The 16,534-nt window shown below is 42.3% G+C and overlaps 1 protein-coding gene across 1 annotated transcript in view; it reads left to right on the forward strand.

Moving 5' to 3' along the window:
- The first annotated feature begins 7,760 nt into the window (after window positions 1-7,760).
- STK17A (serine/threonine kinase 17a) overlaps window positions 7,761-16,534 on the forward strand; it is a 28,406-nt gene continuing 19,632 nt past the window's right edge. Inside the window, exons 1-2 of the mRNA XM_055709194.1 lie at window positions 7,761-8,103; window positions 15,823-16,035. Coding sequence (XP_055565169.1) covers window positions 7,928-8,103; window positions 15,823-16,035 — 389 coding nt within the window. The 5' untranslated portion in view covers window positions 7,761-7,927. The remainder of the gene's footprint in view (window positions 8,104-15,822; window positions 16,036-16,534) is intronic.

A 16,534-nucleotide genomic window follows, 5' to 3' on the forward strand; every position in this document is an offset into this window, starting at 1 on the left:
AAAATGCCATACTCGGCTTTTCTTGCATTGTACCGTTCCAGCCCTGTCCCTCTCTCTCTTCCCAAACGCCCTACCCACTAGGTTTTTCAAACACTGCCATCATCTCCAGGATATCTGGATCGACGCTTCACAGTGTGATTCTCCATTCGTTGCATCATGCCATGTGCAGAATCCAGTCCCAGTCTGGAGTGAAGGGGAAGCCGTGCAGCCAAGTGGCAGAGTAAGTGAGGCAGTGAGTGGTGCTAACAGAAGAGAGGGAGGAACCCGTCTCCCTTGACCTGTTATTTAACCTGCCCATTATGCAATTAATTGACTTTGTTGTTGCTGTGCGTATGCAAGGCATATACCCTTCCTTGTTCACCTTTCGATTCAAATGCTGTTGCTCACTCATATAATCATCTGTGCTCTCCCCAGGTCTGCATTTTCATTTGTAAAGCACTGACTGTTAATTACAGAATTTCTGGTTTCATTGTTTTCCCACAGGAAAGACTAGAAGATACTCCATAGGGCAGATTTACGGTGAAATAATCTGTTCAGCTCTTTCACCTCCATTCTTTTTAAACGTGGTGGTAGCTAGATTCAGGTATGATATCAATAAATTTTAAAATGCGAGTGAGAAAATGGAATAGGCAATCTGACAGCTTTTGTGAACTGCAGTTTTCGATAGGAGCAGTGAATATTGTAACTTGTACATTTGGTTTCAGAGGGTCCATATCTTTCTCAAAGTGATTATTGCAACGGTATTAATGGGAGAGGGAGGCAAAGGGATATTTTTGTTGGTGAAATCCTGTTGCCGTACTAGCATTAAGCTGAAGATGTAAGAATGAAATAAGGTATTTTAAATCATCAGTAGGTCTTCCACCTTGAAGTAGTCTCACTGACTTCAACCACATAAGCTATGCAGAATCTGACCCAGTACAAACAATCGTACCTTACTGTTAATTGTGCCAGGTCTAAACCTTACGAATGCTGTCACTTCAGTCTGCAGTACGTTGCATGAGCGTTCAGTTTCCGTCATGTGGCTGTGCATATTCAGAACTTTTACTTTCTAGGGAGATCGGTGGCTATCGCAAGGCAGAGAGTGAGCGGTCCAAACTACATCTAACATCTAACGGAGAAATCATGAGTTTTGTACAGGTCTGACCCAGAGGACTTGTTTCACCCAGTTTGCTCAAGTGCCCGTGAACTTTTCCATGAACTGTAGCTAAGGTTTGAGTTTGTAGTCTAGTCTGAGAGGTAGCCTGTGGGGAGGGGGGGGGTGTTTGTTGGGTGGATTTGTGTTTTGTTGTTCTAGTTTCACTGTAACAAATAGCTGACATACCTCTAGTTGAAAACAATAGGATACTGAATTTAGATGTGAAAATCAAGAAATAAGCTAAAACGTACACGCACAGAGGACGAGTTAAACTCATCCTTCACTATTAATCTTGTGACAGTCTGTGGAATTCCAGAAGGACAAATCTGACTGGAGATTTGTTTAATTTCTGTTGAAATAATAATATTTTGCCCTGTCTCCATAGTTGTATTAATAGGGCTTCCCAGTCAAGATTAAACACTTTCAGTCAAATGCAGACCAACAGATCTTTCTACAACAGATGCGGTGCTTTTTTATTATTATTCTTGCTGTACCTCAGTGTTCGTTATTAAAAGAAAAAAAAAAAGATTACTGCAATATATTAAATCTGGGATAGGTTTTCCAGTTATCACAAGGTCCAAAAAATTGGATTGTTACTTTCTCTCTAGTGAGTCATGTAGTTCCTTTGTTCTAGTAGAAAAACGGATGCCTGTAGCTAGTAGATACTAGGTATAGTAAATATTGTACCATTAGCCAAATTCCCTGCAGCTTCCAATTTGTCTAACAGAAATGTCTGTTATGGGTTTTGTTAATGACTACATAAAGTCAATGGCAGGAAAGGTCCTCATTATTGGACTGATTTTGCTTATATTGACAGAGAAATGTCACATGATACTCAGGCTGTGCTTTCTATTCAACCATATCACTATAGAGGAATGTCAATAAAATCACTTTGTTATGGCATTGTGTGGACTGTCTATTACAAGTAGCTGATTTTGTAGAGGATGTATTTTACTAGAATGGGTGGAAATTGGCACTAGTGGAAGTTCACCGATTTAAGGAACTGCTCTTCCACAACCTTATCCTTTCTGACCATTGCATTCAAGCCCTTCTACTGCTGTCATTCCATTTCTCAGGGCACATGTCTAAAACTTGAGATTCTCCACATCACTGCGCATAAGCAAAGCCCCCGTGCTCTCCTAGACTACCCTAAGACCAGCCCTGCCCTGAAAGCATGTGAGTTTATTCCTCGGTATAGAACATGCCTGGAAAAACAGAAGGACAAAAGAGATATGTATACTGCTTAATGCATACCTCGCTTCTAGATATAATTACTGCATTATAAGTATGAAAAGCAAGTGCAAAGATGATTTCTTAATAGCATATGCTGGGTCTGCATTAAGTGTTGACAGCAAATAAATGGCGGGATGCTTCGGCATTCTTAGTATGTCACACCCATTTCTCTACTGCTCGTCACTGTAATATCTCAGGCATGTTTCATTAGCACATTCCAGGGTAGATTAACACGCCTCAGATACACAGTCAGCAGACACCTTGCTGACCATACCTGTTTTCTTACATAAATGGCACCTCATGAGGGATCATGGTACAATGTGAAGGATGGGAAAGCTTAAATACAGGGAGCGGTTTTTATAAGGAAAAATATAAACCCGTGGAAGAGACTCCAACAGAAATGGTAAGAGTATCTTGTGCAAGACAAATCAGTAGCAAACGTGAAACTAGGTGACTGTGACAACTCTTAAGAGACCTTCTGCAGGCAGCACTGCATTTCATCATGTGTGGAGGAGCACAGGTCCACAGGCCAGGGCCGGCTCTCCTGCGGCAGGGATGGTGGTGGTAAGAGTAACACTCACCCATGCGTGTGCTCAAGAAATCCAGGTCTCACAGCACAGCCTTTAGGCAAAACTTGTTTGTGAGGAGGAAGCCGGGGGAGAGGGCATTTGTGATACTATGCTGCATTTCTCTGAATTTTTCATATATAAAGGAAGGAAAAAATCTGTATTTACTAAAAAGCCATGAGATGAGCTGCTAATCATTGGGGTGCATCGGAGGTGTCAGTTTCTGCAGCAGTGCTCGGTTCACATGGCTGGCACTACGCCTTTTACCAGAATCTACCCTATGATATGTTACTGAATTTCTGTTAAAATACAGTGGCACTCTACCTGAAGCCTCCATACATCAGATGTCTGTCTTGGCATGCTAATGAAACTCCATAACCCTATAGGATATTACAAATCAATTAATAATCCCTTCCCACTCTTGTGGCATAGCTTTTTGGTACAATGGACAAAAAATCCACTTGGAGCCTAACGTTCACTCTTGTATAAGAGGACAGACGGGACAATAGCTGTCATTTCTGGAGAACAGTTCACAGCAAAGCCACAAAGGATCCACTGTATCTCCTTTAATCATAAATCCTCCTTGAGCTGCAAAGGCACACTCTTTTATTATTTTCTAATTTAATTCTGGTAACCTTCAAAATCAATTTTGCCTGAAAATACCTTTCATGGATATATCAAAATGAAGAGTGTGTGGCTTTGTTTAGTTCCGACTCTCTTGGAATTAAGTTTTGAAGAGAAAAAAATGATACATTGTCTGGAACACAAACTCCAGTTCTCATTTCTGTTAGGCTTTGGTGTAAAGCACATTTAGATTGTTTTAACTCTAGTGTAAATGAAGCTTAACTCCACAGTGCTATGTTTACAGCTCTTTGAGGTTGAATAAAACATAAGTCACTGGAGAACACAAAGACTGCAACTAAAAATGTTTTTTCCTGAATTGCTGGCATGTAGGATTTTGTATAATTAACTCCTATGGTTTAAAAAACCAGTGGAGCTGCATGGGGAAGTTTTCTTCGTCTATGATAAACAGTAGTAATACTAAGGTCACTTGCCTTTCCTTCTGCGAAGAGTAATATACTTCAGGGACATACCTTCACCTTTTACATTTTTCAGTATGGAAATGAAACACTGGTTTGGTTTATCTTCTTTCCCAGTTACAAAATTAATCAGTTGTGAGAAAAAAAAAAAAATTTTGTCACTGCAGCGTGACGCTGAAAATCTGTTCAGTCAATTTCAAAATGGATCACAGACAGCAGTTGAAGAACTATTGTTGAGTGTGATTTCTTAGTGCTGGTTTTCCAGAATCAAATCAGCATACAAAAATAAATTGCACATGCTCCTGTTTTTCTGCTTTAAGCACTTAATATGCTTCAGTCTGTAGACAAAGCAGTATAGGTACCCACCCACCATGCCACATGGAGTCATCTTATTTAGATAACAGCTTTTCAGGAATGCAGCTGGGGCAGCACTGGAATCTGTTTAGGAGCTTTGTACAAGCTGTGATTTTACTTCAGTACCTCTTAGGTATGTCTTAGTATTAAATCCAGTCAGTGACTTTTTAAGAATGACTGAGATTAGCGATACAGATTACTATATAAGGTTATACTTACGATGCGTGAGGATACATTTACTGACAGCTTTGGCATCTTTGGCGATTGAATATAAACCTCCGTGCTTTAGGAATGCAAGTTAACAGCTTTAGTGACTCGTGCATTGATTAACAGAACTGGGACCTCACTGTTTAACCCCTACTCTTATGGTATATGAGGCACACAACATGGGTTTTGAACAACACGATTGTGCTTCAGCTACATCTTTTAGTTCTCTTAATTAATGTACAGACCGAAACAGGTTATCTTTATGCTCTGGACACAGACATAAAGTAAGTAGCAATGCACTCTGGATTTTGTAAAGTATATTCTGCCTAATTTGTGAAAGCTAAATCAAGGTGTGGGACCACCAGTGCACTGCAGAGAAGCTGTTAAGCTGATCTGAGGACCATCCAATATATTGTGGGGGGACCCATGTGACGTGTTTTACAACTGGTAGATTAATGTTATCATATATGTAAAACTCATATTCAAGTGGAAAATTCCGCAAAGTATGAACCTGTGAAAGTATTTGGAAAGGTTACTCTTAGATCCTCTGAGCACAAGTTTATTTATCTGTCCAGGAAATGATGAAATCAAACCCTGTGAGCGTAAAAGAGGAATACATATTATTGCAACATGAGCAGCAGTTTTTATTAAATCTCTCACAAATATAATTCAGCGAAGCTGGCAGTAATGATGCCTAGTGCTGCCACTTAGTGGAGCTGTGCTTACTTAGAGAAGTGAAGATTAGTAACACTTTTTTGTTGCAGCTGGTAAGAAACCTCAGTTTGTACGAAAGTGTAACACAGGACTGGTTTTCAGTGGCACTGAGTACATGGAGGTCTTGTATAAGTGCCTTTACATGATGACAAGAAGCATTTTGAGGAATACAGGAGTGAAACACCTCAGTGAGCAATGTGTACTTTTCCTGATACCTCATACATAAAACAATAACACCGAGAAATAAGTAGTTCATCAGTGCAAAACAACTAACTTCATACGGAACTTCAGCAGCCTGCAGAAATTCTACCCATGGAAGATCATGTTTTTCTATTATGATGGAAGTTGAAAGGACGAATTTAGCACCTGAAAAACAACCCTAAATTATGTGTGCCGGGCTATGAATGGTTAGCTTTCACATTTCTGTTATAAATAGACCATGGTGGTGATGATGCTGCTGATGATGATTTTGGATAACTCTTCCATCATGTACAAGTTGCCTGAGTACACTCATATGGGGAAGGGGAACATCCTGTGAGAATCAAGCTAGAGTCAGACTGATAGATAACTGAGCAAAGCTTATGTCCCCGTGCAACGTTTGATCCACCTCTTCACGGCAGAATAGAAATGACTCACTCACACCAGTGCATGCAGGCATAAATTGAAAAGGACATCCTTTTAAAGAGAATACCTGTGGTGGTATCTTCCACCTCACCTCCTGCTTCTTAGATTGCAGGCCAAACACAGCTCATGAGAATGGATTCCTTGAATGCTACTGACAGAAAATAAAAAAAAAAATGTATTGAAATATAAAAGAGTTAGTTATCTGTACAAGCAGATCATGTTTGTTATGCCATGTAAGTGCAATTGAGCATATAACAGCTAATAATATTTCAGTGGTTGAAGCCAAATATCCACATAACAGGGAAAAAGCATATGTATTTTATCAGTAGGTAACGTATGAGAGTAACCAGCCTAGGTATGTCTGTGAGCTTCTCTAAATAAATCAAGCATTGTTCATATCCACACATTTCTCCCTGTGTGGATAGCACATACAAGCTTATGCTGCAGTGTTTAAGACCGTGCTGTTTTAGTGCATAATGAGTCATAAAGGTTATGTTTATCCTTTCTACAGGGAAAACTTAAATACAGCACGTATCAGCTCCATAATATTTGGTATAACTAGGTGAAGCATAGTCTGCTTTATGGCTAGTGCATTATAAAGTGGTAAAAGATTTTCAGTCGGTTTTCAAGACAGTAAAGCACAATTTTCTTCTTAAGATATGACCTGTTTTTCAGGCAACAACATTTTCTCTGTAGTACATGCCTCTGATACGTGTTTTCAGATGTAACAATTTCTTATCCCCTGTTAAATCCAAATATTATTGTTCAGCAGTAACACTCTGGCCCTGCTACAACTTAAGTGATGTTCTGAGTGGAAAGCACATTGATACCGTAGGTCTTGAACTCTCCATCACTCTATATGCTGGTTCTGGAATTTCTTCCTAAACTATTCATTTCTGCAAATTGGATTTGGCATTAAGCAAACCAGAGAATTCCAGAAAAATGCCTCATCAGAATCATTCTCCCGTCCCTGATCAACGACCCAGGTCTGGGCTGAATCCTCTCCCGTGTGTTGACCTGTTTCTGCATTAGTCTCTTCTCCTCTGTGCTCTGGGAATTGGCAGGCAACGTCAAAGAGAATCTGTGCTCTCAATGGAGACAAATTCCGCAGCACTGCCTTGATAAGCCACACAGAATAGGTCCCTGAAAGACCTACATTCAGCAAGCTGGATGGTGAAGGGCTGGTGAAGCGAGTGGAGCACAGCCGTTTCTCTAGGCCTCAGTTACGCTCACGCAAAATCCCTGGGACCATTTCCACGGGCCTGGATGGCCGGGAGGCAGTTCCTGCACACCTTGCACAGTCACCTGAAGCTCGTGGAGGAGCACGGAGGAGAGCAGCTAAGCCCCAGCCGTGGGGAAAGGTTTAATTTGGGCTTGTGCCTTAGCCACCGCAGGGGCCCAGGTTTCATTTGGTGGGCTCAGGTGTTATTTGTCCCCTTCGGGGCTGCCGCTGCCCCTTTTGTCCTCGGCTTCTGGCGCCCCGGTGCCCGCAGCGGCGGCCCGCGCCCTGCCCCCCCGCAGGGCCCGCCCCCACGGCCGGCTCCGCCGCTTCTCCTCAGGCTTCGCGCCTCCGGCCCGCGGCGCCCCCAGGACACCGGCGCGGGGAGGGCCTGGGCGGCGCCGGCAGGACGGCGGGAGGGGACGGTGGTGCCTCGCCAGCCACAGCGCGTCACGCCGGCGCCCCCACCCCCTTCGCCGTTAATTATCGTTAATACTGACACCTGGTCACTTTGCGGGAGGGCTCGCCCGCCTGCCCCCCCATATCCCGCCCTGCTCCCGGCGGCCGCCGGCAGGTGGCGCCGCCCAACCGTCCCGCGGCGCCGCGCGCCGCCCCGCCCCTCGCCACCGCCCAGGTGAGGCGTTACAGGGGGCGGGGCGCCGTCCCCGTCCCCTCCCCCTCCCCGCGCCGCCCGCCTCGTGCTGCCCGCCGCGCTCCTCGAGCCGCGGCTGCCAGTTCCGCGCGGAGCCCGAGGGGAGCCCGGCCCGGCGAGAGGCAGGGCGGGAGCGGGGGGCAGGAGGGCGTCCCTCCCGCTGAGAGCGAGAAGCCCCGCGCCATGAGCCCCGAGGAGAAGCCGCCGCCCAGCCGCTCCCGCGGTGACCGGCCGTCACCTCAGCCCGCTCCCGGGCGAGGCCGGCGGCGAGGCGGCTTCCTGACGGAGATCCGCACGCCTATCCGCACCGAGCCCTTCCAGGAGCGGTACAGCCTCAGCCCCGGCAGGGAGCTCGGCAGGTGGGCGCGCTGCGGGCGCCGTGAGGGAGGGGGGCGGCCGGCGCTGGAGGGGTGTCCCCGGGCGCCCCGGCCCGTTGTGTGTCCCTCGGCCCCCCCGCCGGCTCGACTCGCCCGAAGCGGCGGGTGCGGAGCGTGTGCCCGCGGGGAGCCGGTGCCTTCCCCCTGCGCCGCCTCTCCTCTCCCGCTGCCCCGTGAGCGGCGGCCGCCGCGGCGTTGTCACCTGCTGCCCCGCTTGGGCGGGATGAGGTGGTCGCGGAAGGGGAGGGGAGCGGGGGTCGCTGCCCCGTCGGTGCTTGGAGCCGCGGTTAGCGGCAGCCTTCGCCGGGCGGGCCGGGCGCTGGGGGCCGCGGGCAGCGCGCCGTGCCCCGGCTGCGGCCCCTCCTGCCGAGCAAGGCGTCCCCCGCCCTGGGGGCTGCCTGGCAGGGCGCCGCTCTTCCCGGGGAGCCGGCGTGGAGTCGCACTGCTCTAGCTTCCCAAAAGCTTCCCTTCTCAGATTTTTTTTTTTTCCCTTGAGCTTTGTAAGCTGTGATATGGAGAGGAAAAACAAGTCTAGAGGAGACTGGTAGCATATGCTTGGGAATAATGTAATGGTGGGACTCTTCAAAGAATTGAAAAGCTGGTTAAAAAACTTGCTGTTATAAGTGATTCCACAGGTGAGGTTTAATCAGTGTATAATATCAACACCTGGCCAATCGCAAGCAAGGTTGGAGGCAGAAAGTCTCATCATTATAAGGTTTTTGCATCTCAGGAACTACTTACATGGAATTTCAGCACCTCTAAACCAATATTTTTGTCTGAAATTCTGTCACTTTGTATAAAAAGAATGACAGTATTCCAACTCACAGTCATATCTGCTTTAAAGAGTATTCAAACAAAAAAAAAGCTTAGATTAATTACCCCAGTATATATGGCAAGGTACGCTCTTTATTTTATGTTCTTTTGCAAGTTATGCTAGCTGGCTGCGTAGTTTGGTTTATACAGCAGTAAAAGCAACCCCTTTGGAGCTAAAAAGGAGTTTCAGAGCAAATGTAGCTGCTGTAAATAGCTCCCAACAAATTTTTAGGTTGCCTAGGAGTCAGCTTCCTGCTCACTTGCTAACTCTGATGTACTAACAGAATGAAACCTGTTTAAACATAGTGGCCAAAAGCATTCATGTGGGAAGCAGATAGAAGAAACATCCCATAAAGTGAGAAAGTTGGGGGTCTTTTAGCATGGTGTTACCACAATGTCCATGGCACAGAAACTGAAGCTAACTAAATGCAGGCTACAAAACAGCCTAAATTCTAAGCAGTGGTCAAGAAAAGGTGCAGGAGCAGCTACACCTGTGCTGGTTGTCCTGGTACCAGTGCTGCTCTGGTGTTTTCATTTGAAGATCAGATGACTTTTCAGAAAAAAATCTGCAGTTCTGCCATGGAGCAAGACCTTTTAGAGCTGGGTGATATTAATTGGCCTAATTGGAAAATAGATCAGATGAAAGTTCCTTCTGACACACCAAAGTACAACTGAAACGATTAGCTTTGCACCGTGAACAAGAGCTAAGTACAGCAGCAAGTCTGCAGCTGAAACAAGTAAATCTCAGCATGAGTTTTTGTGTGGAGTCGTTTTTGACCAAAACTACACTCAAAGATGACCTTCACATGAAGGTTGCGATTTTGCACCTGTAGATGTGTTAAAATTAGTTACGTGGCTGTTCTGTTTGCCTTGGTTTAATGCAACAGTTGCACATATTTTGGTTCAGGCTACCTTTTCCTCTCCTCAATTCACAATTTTTTTTCACTGTCTTCTCTCTTAGAATATAGAAATCTATACATTTTAATGTATGTGCTTTGGTTTTTATTCAGCAATTTTGAATGCTTTTTTACTACATTTTGATTAAAAAAAGTGGATACTTAGCTCAAGTACTCCCATTGAAGACAGTTTCTTGCTACCTCATTGTAAACAAAGCATAGGTGGTAAATGGAAAGTCTCTCTGCTGCTTGTAACTGTCTCTGTTTTATTGATAATGTATGCATAGCATATTTCACTTTTATGTGTTCATAAAATGTGTAAGTCTCTACTTGTGGTTAGAGTTTATCTTTACAAAGGACTTGCACAAATTAGCACCCAGGTGTGACAAGTTTTTGACTCACATGAAAAGCACTCCTTGTGCATACAACATAGTCTATTTTAATTCTAATTTGGTGGCTGGATTTGCTCACAAAAAATGTTTATATGCTCTGTATTCATCCCTCCATCCCATTTCCCAGAATTAAGGATAGAGGTTTTGAGAATAACAATGCTTACATGAATTGTGTTTAAAACTGACAGTGGGGAGAGAAAAGAAAGATGTAGCACCCTTGCTGAGAGCAGGGCTGCTGCGTGAGCTCAGCGGGTTCCTGTGCTCTTTGGCCTCCAGTCCAGTCAGTCAGCACATGTATGTTGAACTCGCCGTGGCACCTGGGGCCTCGGTCTTTCTGTTCCCTTGTCACCTATATGTAGAGGAGGTGGGAAGAAGGGGGAAGATGGAAAATGTTAATTAAGGCTTTGTAATCATAGCAATTCAGGGAAGGGAGGTACCTACCGAGGCTGCTGCCCCTCACGGCATGCTAGGGAGCGAAGCGTTGCTGACAGTCGCAGATGGGCAATGTCACTGGAGGGACTTGGGTGCAAACCCATAGGAAATCGGGCTTCGTTAGTTCTCATGGGGGAAAAAACTGCTTTGAGAATGTACAGCTTATGTGCTTCAAAAGGCTGCTGCCTTATTCAGTATGGTTGAACAGGCATTTGTAAGTCTATGGAAATACAGCTGCTAGGAAAAACAGGTTAATTTAGGAAAAGTGCCCAAAACTTGGTTGTAATGGCTACTCTGGAAAGGAAATTATTTTAAGTTGCTTCGAATGACATGGAAGTGGCAGGGGTTTTAAATTAAATGGTCTAATAAATGAAATTTTGGGCCAGTCTTCACAGCCTTATTAATTTTACTGTCCCAAAATCAGAATATCCTCACACAGATCTTCATCACCGTGATGTTTAAACTCAAACTCACCTCTGATAGATGTTTTGAGGGTGCCACTGCTCATCAGCTTGCTCAGCCTTCAGTGTCTAGACAGTGCTGGCTTGGAGTTAGGTTAGTTTGAAGTAGTGTAACCTTTGCAGAGGACAAGATGCTAACTCTTCTTCCCCTGACTATTTGCACTTAAGCCATAACTGTACTGTAAAATGGGGAACAATGTCTTTTGTATTACCTGGAGCTTCTTTAAAAGAGTCTAGTGTAATTGTATTTAGTTGCTTTGCTCTTTTCCTCAACAAAAAACTCCTGACTGATTGCACACAAAATACCACTAGGCTAGTAGTTAAATCTTCAGCTCATTGATAGAGTATTGCACTTTTTTAATATAAAACAACCTATGTACATCATTTGTGTACAGAAAATAATACTCCTGATTCTAGAGCTCGCTTGCAGGAAGGCATAAATGACTGGCCTTTCTTCTCACTGGAAAGTAACAGTCGCCTTAAAGGATTGCTCTAAATTCCCCCCTGCCCCCCTCCCCCAACTCTGGCATGAGCTTGATTTTCTTGGGTAGCTTTCAGTAACATGCACCTTAGTGGTACATGACACTTGTACAAATTTGTGCATCAGTAAGAATGCATATGCTGGCACACCTATGTCCTCAGCTGCTCTCTGCAGTACCACAGCTAGGGTAAAACAGTTGTAGAACTAAATAAAAGTGGAAAAGAGGTGAAAATGAAAAATTGTACGCAGGTGTTTCCACCCTTTGAGAAAAAATTTATGTGAATACATTATTCATGAACGTCAGAAATGGAATCCCCAGACCTTGTTGTGGAAATCAAAAATTGTAGAGAAAATCCCCATACTTTAGAAAAAAAATATTATATAAGTTATGTAATAAATTGCATATAGTTTTGTGGATCCCAGAAAAGTTTCCTGAACCTTATAAAAAGTAATCCTCACAGGAATTGCTATTATTCCTGCATTTGTTATAGTGACACTGTTTTATAGGTCACTTTATAAATGATCATTAATGTAAGGTTAGTTCTCTGTTCTTCTGAGCTTATGACAACCAAAATTAACTGGTGTGACATAAAGGCTCCTGCTTATCTGATTTGACATTTGATTTGTGATTTGAGGCTTTTCCTTTAAGCCATAATGTATGCCAGATGAAACAATGCTAATTCTGTTGGCAACCTGAAAAGATGACATTGAGCTGCTTTGTAATCAGATATGATTTATCTTAAATCATAATTCTTGAATGAGACTCTTGTGAGGACTGAGAACTACTTCTAGTTTCCTATTCACGTCTCCCTTCAAAGCATTTTTCTTTGTGTTGGGGTGACTGGTAGTTAGTTTTCAATTTTGGAAATGCGCATTAAGTTTTTCCTCTCAAAATTGCTCTTCCTTCAACACAGTGTCCTCACTGCTAGCTCTTCTCAGTACAGCTAAACTAGCAATGCTCTGATTAATACTATGTTCACTACTTAATAGATATTTTGTTTATAAGGAGTTCTGAAAAGCAAAGTGCATACTTCATAGGAAAGCTTTTTTATGTCTGCCTTATGTACTATTCTGTCTCTATCAAAAAGAAATTCTTTACAAATTTGTCTTTTGGCTTAACTATACAGTGGATGGTACCTTTGGATCTTAGCTCTGAAATTCTTAGATGTGAATCTGGATTGTTGCACAGTAATTAGCTCTACTAGTAATAAACATAAGGTTTGTCAAGTCTGATCTTTTTGGGGATTATATAGAGAAAAGATGAGTTCTAACAAGCAGTACTTATAATAGCTCTAATTATAGGTATAACCATAAAGCATCTGGGCAGGATTCTTGGTCTTAAACAACTAAGAATTAGTATTTGTCAGCCGGCTGAACTCCCATGTAACCTGTCCTTTTAGTTACGTCACCTATCAGGCTTCTGGCCAGCTCAGCTAAACAGGACATGCGTGGCCACACACGGTGGTGGCTCTTGCTGTTTCTTGCTGCCCCATGAATAGTTTTATTTCTATAGTGACTAATGTACAATGAATTGGGAACATTGGTACTCATTAGGCTAATTAACTTGCTTCCAGATAGATTTTTGTGTATAATTCAAAATGACCCAGTGCTTCTTGAAAGCTGTATTATACAGATTTCAAACTTTCCTAAACTGCTTTCTTTAGGTCCTTCACTGGTGCTAGAATTAAAACCTTTTGACTCTGTGCTAAGGTGACATTCAAGCGGAAGGAAACTGTGCATTCAGAGACTGTTTAAGGAAAACAGAAAAAGGCTGAACCCCAGGGTCTAGATTTTTGGTATAAAGGCTTAGTATCTACCAGGTATTAAAATAACTTGCTGTTAAAGGGCTTTTCTGTAAGTTTCTCGGTTTATTTTTATCTGTTAAGCTTTTTCTTATCAGCATAGATGCTAGGTCTTTTTCTTCTGCTGTTTTTGGTTTTGGTGCTAGAACCTTCAGCAAGGATTTGAATACTTTTCATAAATGCAGAGCTTTATATTGTACACAAGTCATACAGATGGATGTCTTCGATTGGAATAACTTAATCCTTTTCACTGGCTACACAATGAGGGTTACTCTCTGTTGTGGTTAGGATTGTAATACTGGAGGGATGTTTATCCTTGTATCTGCAACACTAATGTCATAAGCTTGCTAGTAATCTACCTAAAAGAAACACTGTCCTTGCAATATTTTGAGGATCAGGAGTGTTATTAGCGTGTTCCCATGCTTCCTGATGAGCTGTCTCTGCTACACACATTAAAACTTCAAAAACAGTTTTTGATAGATGAGTACCAGGTGCCTAGCAGGTTGTTAACCTTTTAGGTGTCTTATTCCTCCTGTGGTGTGCTGTGGTAGCTCTGTATCAATTACCACATTTCATAGTGATCTTTTGACACCTTCTCAGTGCTACAAAATTGTGTAATGTTATTTTCATGTATTTGCAAAACTATAATTTGTCCTAATGTGTATATTAGCAATTAAGAACTTTTGATGGTGGAACGGGTTCCCCAGAGAAGCTGTGGGTGCCCCATCCCTGGAAGTGTTGTCCCTGCCCATGGCAGGGGCTTGGAAATAGTTGATCTTTAAGGTCCTTTCCAACCCAAACCATTCAATGATTCTCGCAAAAAAAAATGGATTCAAGACGTTGAAAGCATATTCTGTTTGTCTGCCTTCATAGACATATAGGCTGTGCTCCGATTTAGTCTTAATACATGCTGTGCTGTAGATAATGTGTGCTTGTGCAAAATACGATTCCTAGAGGAACAGCTGTGGCTGTATCAGTGGTTACAAGTCCAATTATTTTAAGCGAGATTGCCTAGCAAATACTCACTTTGTGGGTGCTTATTTGACTTAATTCATTTAGACTGGGTAATTTTGAAACAAATACCTATTAAAAGCGAGCTGGCTAGAACTTCTTTCAGCAGTTACATTTCATGGATAGCAGTCTGCCAATAGGTTTGGAGCTGTGAGAGTGAAAACTGGCATGAGCTGGATTAGTTAATTCTGGGAACTTCAGCTTGTAGATAGGAGAGGCGAAACCCATGTAATTGTATTCCAAACCAGATGAGGACTTTTGTTTTGGTTTGGGCAACCCCATAATAAGTTAAGAATCAAAATAAAGATCTCCAAGCTACTCCTGCAGCTTTATAAGAAAATTTTTACATGTAAATAAAAAAGATAGTTTTGATGAACTTTGTACCTGTATGATAAGAACTAAAAAAAGATTGCTGTACTTCAAAGTATGAGAATTCGTCATTGCATTAGGTGACAGATACTATAAACCTTTTCAGTCTAAAAGTCAGTACTGTATGACTGGAGCCGAGCGGAGCAGGTGGTGTGGACTCTTGCAAGGAAGTTTAGAGCAGACACTTCAGTCCAAAATGCTGTGGGGGGAAGTCTTCTGACGTAAGCACTGCAGTGTGGTTTTAGCCAGGCTGCTGGCTTGGTGTAACTCATCAGTTGTGCATTTTGTCAGAAATGATGCTCATTAACGTGGGTTAAGCACAATGCTCCATTCTGCTCAGTGTGCATTTGTACTCACAGCATCATTGTCACAAAAAGTGTGTTAGGAAGCTTTATGTTGGTCAAGCTGCTTAATTATTTTTAAAATCATCCAAGTTCCTTGCTTATATAGTGAGACAAAGAGTAAGGGATTTTGAGAACTGTTAAACAGTCAGAAAACTTTGGCTATTATCATTTGAGACATGTAATGGTGAAAATACACAGCAGAGTCTGGCTATTGCATGGCAAATGGAGCAGGATTTTCAGCGGTTATTGACTAATAGTGCTGGTGGTTGTTGCCTTAAATCTGGTGGGATACTTTGGGAAACAGTAACTGGGTTATTGTGATGTAGTCATAGAAAGTTAGTCATAGTCATAAATTGTCTATTTGTACGCTTTGTTTTTGCCAGCTTTTTTAATGAGAGGTTTGAGGATACCTTAATCTTGCAAACTGGCACAGCTTGTTTATTATATATTTTTGAAATCCAAGTTCTTTCAATTGATAGCGTTTTATTCCTTTTTCACACAGTTTAAATTACATTGAGCTGTGCTGGTCTTTTAAGTGTGGGGATTATCACTCAGCAAGGCATCTTTCTAAATTTAGAACATATTTTAAATGTATCCATTAATAGTGATTTAGTTCGTTTCCTGAAATGTTAATTCATAAGGGCAATACTAAAGTTGTCACTAAGGGACTTAATTCTATTTTTAAATTCTTTAATTTCAGAGGAAAATTTGCAGTGGTGAAGAAGTGTATCCAGAAAGACACTGAAAAAGAGTTTGCAGCAAAATTCATGAGAAAAAGAAGAAAGGGCCAAGACTGTCGGATGGAAATAATCCACGAAATTGCAGTCCTTGAGCTGGCACAATGCAACCTTTGGGTCATTAACTTGCACGAAGTTTATGAAACTGCAACAGAGATGATTCTAGTCCTGGAATAGTAAGTAGTAGTAATAATTCCTGAATAACCTTGTGCAATATTCGCTTAAAACTAATAATGTAAAAATACTGTGTATCAATATGAATAGTGTGAAAAGATTTTATTGCTTTCCTGTTAGACTTGCTTGAGTTCAAAAAGAATTGCTAAGAAAAGCAGTATTCCAAGAAGTTACATGCAGTCTTTTAACTACTGCAGGTTATAATAAATTTCTCCAATTATGTATTATCTTTCAAAACTGAACTCTAATTTACGTAGCTAAAAAAATTTTAGTGAAATATGGACTGTGTACACTCCCTACTTGTAAAAGAGGAAGAGGAAAGAAGCAGTGAGTATCTGTTCAAAAACTGAAGTTTATTTCATTGATGGTGACAAAGATAGGGTGAAATCTGGGGGTGTTTTACCAGTTATGAAAAAGTAATATTTTTGTTAAAAAGAAACTATCAAAACCCCTATGACCTGCAATGAAAAACCCTCTAAATCATTATCTTTTGGGGGAAGA

Source organism: Falco cherrug, chromosome 4 (assembly GCF_023634085.1).
Source record: "Falco cherrug isolate bFalChe1 chromosome 4, bFalChe1.pri, whole genome shotgun sequence".
Taxonomy (NCBI): Eukaryota; Metazoa; Chordata; class Aves; order Falconiformes; family Falconidae; genus Falco; species Falco cherrug.